The sequence below is a fragment of the Centroberyx affinis genome, unplaced genomic scaffold (assembly GCF_046629955.1).
Source record: "Centroberyx affinis isolate AG114_WGS23_722 - 3 ecotype Tasmania unplaced genomic scaffold, CSIRO-AGI_Caff_v1 ptg007568l_1, whole genome shotgun sequence".
Lineage (NCBI taxonomy): Eukaryota > Metazoa > Chordata > Actinopteri > Beryciformes > Berycidae > Centroberyx > Centroberyx affinis.
The window spans coordinates 128,144-137,975 of NW_027283816.1; the positions used below are offsets into that span (position 1 = coordinate 128,144).

The 9,832-nt window shown below is 41.8% G+C and overlaps 1 protein-coding gene across 1 annotated transcript; it reads right to left on the reverse strand.

The window, feature by feature from the left end:
* Positions 1-359: 359 nt before the first annotated feature.
* perm1a (PPARGC1 and ESRR induced regulator, muscle 1a) lies at positions 360-6,251 on the reverse strand. Its single transcript, XM_071513830.1, has 5 exons — positions 5,553-6,251; positions 5,478-5,500; positions 2,345-3,849; positions 805-921; positions 360-469 (listed from the first exon to the last, which is right to left on the reverse strand). The coding sequence occupies exons 1-5, from the start codon at positions 6,249-6,251 to the stop codon at positions 360-362; spliced, it is 2,454 nt and encodes an 817-aa protein (XP_071369931.1).
* Between the last annotated feature and the right edge of the window lie 3,581 nt (positions 6,252-9,832).

Below are 9,832 nucleotides of genomic sequence, written 5' to 3' on the forward strand. Positions count from 1 at the left end.
TATTTGGTCATTTAAACATTTCATATTCCATATGAACGCCTTCAGACATCAAACTTGTCTTTTTGGTAGCCAAATTATTTCAACCAGGTGCAAAACAACAGCGTTTAAATTAAACACTTAAATATAAACTCATTCACCCTGCCTCATCCATTCCCATCCAATCTGGAGATCAATGAGACTTTTGAGAACAATTATAGTGCAAATACATATAGTGCAAACATTTCACCACACATCAAACCCTCGATATGACAAACTCCTCCTCGAAGGACACGGACCGCCCAGCATCTCATGTCAGGCATCTATGGAAAAGACTGATCATGTTTGGAGTGACGTATTTCTGCAGGCTGACAGATGGAGCATCAGAGCGAGGCGGTGTGATGCAATGCCTTCTCCTCAGCTGCTGCCTCCACCCGGACATATTTCCGCAGGTATCGGATGGCAGACAACGCGCTTACATTTGCCAGCAGAACTGTGTGATATCAGAGACGAAAAATAATCAATTCAATTACTCAAATGAACTAATTAGACATGGGCTAAAACATTTATCTCAGCATTTTGCAAACCCAACATTGAATTTATCTGGCCCTAAACATTTTACACAAATATTTCTGAAGTTGATTTTATTTCAGTGTTTCAGTGATTTTACTTAAGTCTACCAGTTTGAATGAAAAGCGACGTCATACTACAATTATAGATCGGGGCTTTAATACCCTTCAGTCCCAAACAACAACAACATTTGCAGGTATCTGTATAATTAAATTACAGCAATATTACATATTAACAAATTACAATAACAACACATACCAGCCTTCCAGGCATCTCCAACTTGTGGGTTAGCAGACTTCAGCACCCAGGAGGCAAATGCAATGCAAACCAAACACATATCTGATTGTCTGAGAGGCATGAGGGAGGCGTCCAACCCTTCAGAGAAAGTGACAGAGTGTTATTCAAAATCTCTTCAATCAATTGCTATATCACACAAATGCAATGGACATATTATGACAACAAACATTCACAGAGGAGTCCAGTGAGAGATCAGGGGAATTATAATTGACATTAGCACAGCAACAGCTGAGCACAAGCCCCCATTAATATAGAAGGTTTTCCTGTTCTTTCACACTGTGACCCGGTCAAGGCCCAGGCTCTACAGCACCTGGCCTGATGCCAGGCTGCTTGATGCTACTGATATTTGATATTAAGATTTTAGAGGCCCAAAAGACAATCGAAATGGGCAACTGCTGAATATTAGATGCCATATTAGTATATTAAAAGTTATTCTTTAAATTGAAGCTCCTTGGCCGTTTAAAAAATGGGATATACAGTATTTATATATATAAAGATTCTCTTTTGACTCCTGAAGTCAAGCTATTTTTATTTCCGCTATTTTTATTTCCGCTTCAAAGCCAAACCTGAATACCTGGCACTTCACTGGCAACTTAGAGAGGACACTCACTGAGAAGTCAAGTCAGTTATCACGTACAACCATTCCTCTGGCACTTGACTTTGCACTACCTCGTGCCTCCAGTCCGGTCAGTGTCCTTTGACAGCGAGTCTGATCATGACTGTAACAGCTGAGTGTGTGGATAATGTTTCCTGATCTACAATCGCCCACATGTGACGAAAACAAAAAAAGCTTAAGTAAAATAAAATAGTATTTTTAATCAAGCAGTGGACTGAAGTGCAGGTTTGATGAACATGTATAGTTTAATTGAATCTCAATTCCATTTTAGGGAACTTATACTTTTATTCCACTACTTTTTAATTTTTAAAAATGTATTTTACTCCTTTATAGTAGCTAACAGCTATAGTTACTTGGTAATCAGGTTATAAAAATGATGTACTTGGGTGTTCTGGCAGAAATATCACAACTCCTAATAAGGCAGAAATACCATAAAATAATAGACAACTTTCAGAGGAAGCAGTCACAGCAAGCATAACTATAACACTTATTTGTACTGAAATATCAGGGTGACATATTGAATAGGTACCTTTACTTTTGATTTGTGGTTACCTTTAAATATCTAATTATTAAAGGAAAAATCCACCCTATAACAGCAGTCATGTTTTTCCTGTGATTTTAGTTCAGTTAATATTTTTAACCATAAACATCTCTTTCCCAAAAGCTAGAAACCATAGATCCAAATGACTATAATTTTGATATTATATGAAGATATTTCTATTTTCCTTGAGTAAAGGATCTGCATACTTCTTCCACCGCTGCATATAAATCCACAAAAACTGCAACAGCTGATGTGAAAACCTAATTCCTTTCTACAATGATGCAATCATTTGCACTGTGTGCAGCTGTATGCTGTGGAACAGCTGATAGATACAATTGCCTTACTTGGATTAGAAACAGCTGTCTGCAGCTCGTCGTATCTGAAGGGCTGCTGTGCTAGCTGTCTGGAGATCCTGTCCTCCAGGTGGTAGAGAAGCGGATCAGGAAAAGGCACGTCTTGATTTCCCAGAGCATTGATGGGCTGAATTGTCCCTCGGAGGGATCTGCCACTCTGCCTCACAGGTACAACAGACAAGGAGCTTGATCTCTGCTGCTGGTTTGCAGACCCAGTGAGACGGATATTCCTGAGGGAGAACGTGTTTTTCCAGAAGAGATTCTGTCCGAGGTCCCCATCTGTGAAGAAATTCTCATATATGTCGGTAGAAATCTGAGTAGCGTTTGCCTCACGGCTGAACCTGGTCACCACCCGTATCGGGCCGCGGTCTTCATCATCAGCCTCTTCATCGGATTCCATGGAGGAATCATCAGAAGAGGAAGACGCAAAGAAGTGATCGTAAGCCTCGGGGAACTGTAGATTTCTACTTGTTGAGCGAGAGCAGGAAAAGATGGGCACCAGCTCATCTTTGGCCTGATCCGTTGCTCTGATGAGAGGGTAGAAGAAGCTTCCAGTATCAAACTCTGAGAAGAAATGATCATAAGTCTCCGGGACAGAATTTCCATCAGTGTAGTAGGTGGCTATGTTATCTGTGACTGATGGGCTGGGGTTGGATTGCTTTCCCCCGAACAAATACTGAAATATATCTGAGAGAGAGATTCTATAGCTGTCCGTCGATGCATTGCCAGTAAAAGAAGACGAAGGCAAAGAGTCTATGCCGCTGTCTTTCCTTGGCATGTGTCCATCGGTGAAATACTCGCTGTCTAATTCTCCTTCTTCTGGGATGACTGTCGGTAAAGCCTGGCCTTTCCACATGTGGCTAAAAGAGTCCAGGGCGTGTAGATTACGCACACTTGCATTTTTGGACATCTTTCTGAGGTACTTTTGTGCACTACTGCTGCTGCTGTTGCTGCTGCTGGAGAGGAGCGGCTGAGGAATGTCACTCACAGATGTCAACATCATATTCTCGGGGTAAATGCCAGCACCCAGGCTCACCGGGTCGAGTTCATTCTCCCACTTGACACCCGTCGAGGAGGAAGAATCAATTGCCAAAACTGAATTTGATTCGACAAAGTCGGGAAGGCTGGATGTGTCCTCGCCGGAGTGGTCAGGCTTGGACTCATCCAGCTGAGCAAAGTAGCCTGAATCTGCTGCATCAGATGCGTCAGCTGCTTCGTTCTCTGGTAAAGCCGGGAGAGAGCTGGGTGCGCTGCTGCTGGCCATCCGCAGACCCAAAATGTCCTTTATTGTCAGCTTCTCCATCTCACTCCAAAAAGAGGACATGGCGTACACTGAATGTTTGGAGTCGGGTGCTTTTGCAGCTTCATTTGTTTCTGCTTCGGACGTTGTGGCAGCATCTTCTGTCCCGCGCTCCAAATCACATTTTAATCCTGTTGTGTCGTGCAGAAGCAGGCTTTTAGGTCCAGATATACCCTCTCCTTCCTCATCTGTTGTCCTGGCAACAGATGAGGATAATATTGTGGAACAGGATAATATTGATGGAATATCTGATTGACTTTTTAACAAATCATCTGACATGGATAAATTAGGATTGTTTTCTCTTTGGCTGTTGCCTGTATATTTCATTTCACTAGACTGAAGGGGATTCTCACTATGAACAACCATTTCATGTGGCACCGCTAATCCAATTCTCTCAGTTATTCTATTTTTCTCTGACAAAACATCTAGCTTGGATAATGTTTCAACTTCATGAGAATGTTTTGCTTGCTGTATTGTATTGTTTATATCTAAATTGGTGGGACTTTTAGACCGACAGCCTTTATCAGGGGACAAATTTGTAGTTTCTAATGTTAATTTAGCACTGGCCACTTGAGGTGGATTCTTGTCACAGGATGAACAGGATCTAGTTTTGATTTGTTGGGGTTTTGTTTTGTCAGCAGGCAACTCTTCCGCATCAGAATCAATCATACCAAATGAAGACAGAGGAGAGTTAGTCTTTTCAAATTTAGCAGCTACTTCCAGCTGCTGTGTAGGCTCAGCGTCTCTCTCAGTGTTTCCTGCCTCTGCAGCCAGGCTTGACTTAGTGGTGGATACTTCATCATTTTGGCTGGCTTCCAATGCAGGATAATTTGACTCTGAACTTAGTAAAAGACTATGGGTTACTGATGTGACCTCTGCTGTGCAAGATTTTGGACTTGTTTCATTTTCACAACTCAAGAGAGAATGATTCATTTTATCAGACTGCTGGAAACTCCCTGCATGCCTTTCACATGTTGAGAGGCTCAGTCTATCACAGTTCTCTATTTCTGTGGCTAGGTCTGATTTACCAGTTGCACAGGCGGTAATTGAGACTGACAACCCTAGACATTTTTTCAATCCAGTTGATTCTTGTAGCTGCAATTTGCTGCACGGCTGTAAATGTGTTGCCACATTACCACCGTTGCTAAGTGTTGATACAACACTAACATCAGTTTGACCTGGTGGGGGCACTGATCTGTCATTGGTTGTCTTATTTTCGGGCGAGTCTGGTGATTTACATCTTTCATGTCTGACTAGGCCCTCTGGCAAATTCTGGTACAGACTGTCACTCGGAGGAGTAGAGGGAGAAAGACGGTTTACTTTGTTCTCCACAGCAGTTATCTTCAGTGGCAGATTGCTAGTGGCTGAGTATGTGGTTAAAGGGGCCATGGAACAGTCAGTCTTTTCAGTTTCAGTCGTGTAAGATAAATTGTTATCTCCAGATAAACATGGATCCATTCCTCTTCTCCATGCACATGGCTCCTCTTCCGAGTCACTCTGATTGGCTAAAAACTGCCTCTCGTATCCACTCAGCACACTCTCAGTTGGCTCAAGGCTGATTCGTTTCTTCCTCCTTCGCTTCTTTTTGACAGAGGCAGATGGAGACAACTCTTGGCTGGCACCTTTGTTTGGGCTCTTTGGGTCTCGGTCTGGCAATAGAACATAGGGGTTTTTGTCCTTTTCCAATTTAACTTCTGCCATCACTTGTAGGTTACAGGGTGACTCAGTTTTAGGGCTTCTATTGAGAGCTGCTTGACCCACCAACAAATCTCTTTGCTTCACATCATCCAAAAGTTTACACATATCCGTGTCTGAGCTTCTCACTTTGTCAGAGTCAGGTGTCGTTCCTGAGCAGACAACCACGTCAGGTGACTCATGAGACTGACTCTGCTTTCTTACCTCATTTTCTGTTGTTTCTACCCAGTCCTCCCCTCTGATGAATAACTCTGATTTGTTCGTCTCGAAGAGTGAGTTACTGGCTGCAAGTCCAGGGGAAATTTTGGAGTCGGGCTCATCTTTTTTCATTGTGTTTATGTTGCTGTTGGCGTTGACAGTCTCTGCGGTCTCTTTGCCAATTGCTGTTTCACTCCTGGCAGGCAAAGAGTTTAACTTGGGGATGTTTTTTGGCAAAGCACTGCTGCTGGCTTGCGGCCCATCACTACACAGCTCCTCCCCCTGTGCTGCCTCTCTGTTTTTTCCAACTTCTACTTGGCTTGGCTCGGTAAGCTTCTCAGCCTCTGTGAGACCTTTCAGCCTTTCAAAGAATGTATTGACAGACTCCAGGTGTATATCCTCTTCACTGCCGGAGAGGACGCTCTCCATACCGGCAACGCCATACTTGCTGAGGTAATGTTCCACAGGGGAGCCCTCGCAGTCCGGGGGGCCGTCAAAGGGGCGGTCAGCCTCCAAAAAGCCTGCTGTTCGCTCAACTCTCTGAACTCTGTTTGCAAGAATGGAGCCCATGTCATCCATGTCGCTCATCCCCGAGTCGTCCAATCCAGCGAGTGCAGGAGGAAGCAGGTTGCACTCCTCACACTCCTCAAAGAAGCACTCCCAGTCACGGTCAGAGATCTGCACACTGTATTCAAAGTCTTCCATTTTGATGCAAAGGTCTTAATGCAACCTGCAAAATCAACCAAAAGTGCTATAAAAATAAGCAAATAATCAATGAGAAATTATTTGTGATTTCAATATCATTTTAGCACTAGAAGATGCTAAAATCATAAGTTCTTTCATAACAAAATGCTAAAATAACATATTATTATGAACATGCTAGCAAAGAATAACCCTGCTTCAAGATAACCAAATTAACAGCTAAATAAAACATGCCACTTCATGCAACATAACAAAAAAAACAAACAGCATGTTGTTTTTCATACTACACATATTTTGCAACACAAATTAAAATGATTCATACATGATTGTGGCCACTTGTTAGAGGATATGATGTAATGTAATGCAAATCTCTTTAAATAACTTGCCTGTAGTTCAAAACTACAGCAGCCGGCAAGCTAAAACTGTCCCATTAACAACAATTCATCTCAGTTTGACAGATAGAAAACTATACAGCAGTACGACAATAGAAACATTAGTGCTTTCTCTGCACTTGTGCATCCATGCAGTTAGGCAGTTGGCTGTGTTTTCCTACCTGTCAGGGTTTTGCTGTGCTCCTGGTCTACAGAAGGTGGAGGTCTAAGAAGTCTGGAGCCCCACCAGCAGCATGGTGCATGTCCTCTGGTGGGCGTCCTTGTGCGTGGGAGTGCAACGCAGCAAGCCCCATGATTCGATATATATAGAGCGGTACTTCTGATCACGTAATACACGCAATGCTCTGACGGCTGCCATATCCAACAGAGGTATAATGTTTCAGGACTTTAAATAGAGGCCTCAGTAGCAAAGTGCTACACTGGTTACATAGTATATCTGATGTTACTATTGTTTGCTTTGCTATGCTTACTAAATCCTGTAATAAAATTGGACTAGGTGATATTTATGTTTGTTTTTAGCATGTTCGTTTTATTTATCACTCATCCTGATCTGAAATGAGTTGTATAGAGCTCAAACTCCAGCAGTACCTCGCCTCCTCGCTGACTCCCTCGGCAGCTGCTGCTCCCAACAACAGTCACTCTCTCAGCACAGACGGGGTCATGTGAGGTGTGTGTGTGGGTGTGTGTGTGTGTGTGTGTGTGTGTGTGTCAGTCAGCTGAAACCTCACTGGTATGATGTCATGGCGTGATAGCGGATCTGAATCTTTCCCCTCAGTCAGAGTGAACGGCGGAGCTGCTTCACGTGAGACTCATCTGACATGAGGCCCGTCACAGGAAGAAGTCTGTGAAACCTGGATGATGGAAACACATACGAAACCTCAGCGTTATTCCATGTGACACAAATCAAATGGTTTTAAATTACGAGTTCCTAACAGTTTTGTTTTCCTGTCTTTTTGTATCTGCATCATGTTTGATAGCTTAAAGTGTATATATCTTCCCAATAATGTACATTCACTGTATTATTACAATTCAATCTCAAAGTAAAAAAATTAACAATTTAGTGAGGCTTGGGACACAATAATGGTAACTAGGCGAAATTATAGCACAGATGTAGTGCTTAAACTAGGGCTTATTTTCTGCTCGAATGGGAAATCTGCCATTAGGGCATCCGCCTTATCTGAGGTGGGCTTGAGCCTTTGTTTACAGCTATCAGTAAGACTTAGTAACGACAATGGGATTACGGGACCATCCTTGCTGTCAAAATGTCACTGACACTAAAAGATACCAAGATAGCCTATCAGTCATGATCTCATTATCAACTGTTAAACTGCACTTAACAGATGGCTAATGTGCCATAATTGCAGCTGAATGTAATGACTAACGATGGGTCTAAAGATGGGTACCTTTGGTTATTTACAATAAAAATAAAAACACCTTGCATGATAGACTTTACTGCTCACTAGTCAGCGTACTAGTAGGTTTTTTTGGGAGGGCGAGTGAACTACCTCAAAAGTAGAGAATTTGACAAACTTTCACATTATCTTCTTAGGAAATAAAGACTCTAGATTGCAGTTTGGTAACTTCTTGGCTGACCAAACTTGGATTGTATCCCAAACCTTAAAAGATGAGATTTGGGAATACTTGAATTTGCCAAGTTACCACACATCACCCAGATTGTTTTTCAGTGTTACTGTGGATTCAGAATTTGCATCTAGAACTCCACTTTCACAAGCTGTAACCACAGCCATTATTTGCCTAATTTTCATCACTATAGTTATTTATGAGAAAACAGACCGTCTAATTAGCCAAACCACAGCCTGGGCTGTGTGCCCAAGAGGGCCCTCTCAATTCATCAGCTGTGATAAAGGGAGACAAGCCAGGGCCTGTGTGGCTACTGCACCTGGGGCAGCGGGCCGTTTTGACACGGGTGGGATTCTGTTTCCATCAACAGGATTAGGCCCTTATGAGTCAGTTCTTGGAGTTAAGATCGGAATCTCTTTGGGCTATTTCACAGTGGCTGATGCGACAGAATTTCACCCTAATTGTTTACCATGTCAGCTCCGGCAATTCAGCGTCAATTAAACAAAGCCCAGTAAACAGAGACATTCAGCAGCAGCTCAGTGACATGATGTTTAAACAGAGAGAGGTTGTGTATGCTCCCGTTACCAAGCATCCTTGGTTGGTGGCATCTTTTGTGTCAAATAGGGGGTGCAAAGTCTTAATTATGGCAAAGTAAGGGGCATAGGCACTGTTAGAAAACAGTAGACAAAGATGCCTATTTTGGATTTTTTGTGGCTGTCTAGCAGGCAGACTTGGTACAAATGCCACACAGGTTGTTTTAGACTTCTTACACCAGGGCTGTAGCAGATTGTCTTTAAAAATATAGTAGGCTAACAATAAATAACAGCATAATTGGTCTAAAGAAATCTTCCTAGTTACTCTACCGAATTATTAATCACTCTATTGTTTAATTGCAATTTAGACATTATTTGAAAAGTAGGTTCATAGGACTGCAAGATACTGGCCAAAATAATGTTGTTGTTTTGCTGACAGTTATGAGTAAAATGTTAATGTTGACAGAAGTCACAGCTTGTTCTGTATCATTTCTGTATGATTTAATTGTTTATCATATTAAAAACATGATGTTTTGGCCCAGAATGGACCTTGCTCTTTTTCTTTCTTTCTTTTTTTTTAATCAAAAGTGTGGAAAAATTGCATGTCTGAATTGCTGCATTTGAATATAATCAATTATTTCTCATTTCCAATGTGCCAGTTGGATTTTTCGTGTCAGCTTCTTTATCCCATTCCAGGATGCTCCAAAACCATTATATATAGTATGAGTTCACTGTCTGGAACACATTCCCCTATGATTAGACTTTACAACCCTTTATAACCACCTTTTTATAAATAAAAAGGTGGTTAAACTAACCTCCAATTGGTGATCATCATAAGACAAACAATATAAACAGCACCAATATAAACAAAATCGATCGTTTTCAAAAAATTAATTTCTGCTTTTTTGTTTGACAACCCCTATCTTCTTCATAAAACTTGCATGGCTAAGTATAATACAAGCCTACATACAGTATATACTATGAATTTATGTCTTTTAGGCTAAAAGGGTGGGAAAACTCTTCCACATGTTAAAGGTGGGTAAAGGTGAGTTTAGGTGGGATCTGTTCACCTCATTTT

Coding starts and splice junctions, on each gene's coding strand:
- perm1a (XM_071513830.1), bottom strand. CDS start 6,251: ATGGAAGACTTTGAATACAGTGTGCAGATCTCTGACCGTGACTGGGAG. Junction 5,501..5,552: donor TAGAAACAACAGAAAATGAG/GTAAGAAAGCAG, acceptor TTGTCTGCTCAG/GAACGACACCTGACTCTGAC. Junction 922..2,344: donor GACAGCTGTTTCTAATCCAA/GTAAGGCAATTG, acceptor CTTTCTCTGAAG/GGTTGGACGCCTCCCTCATG.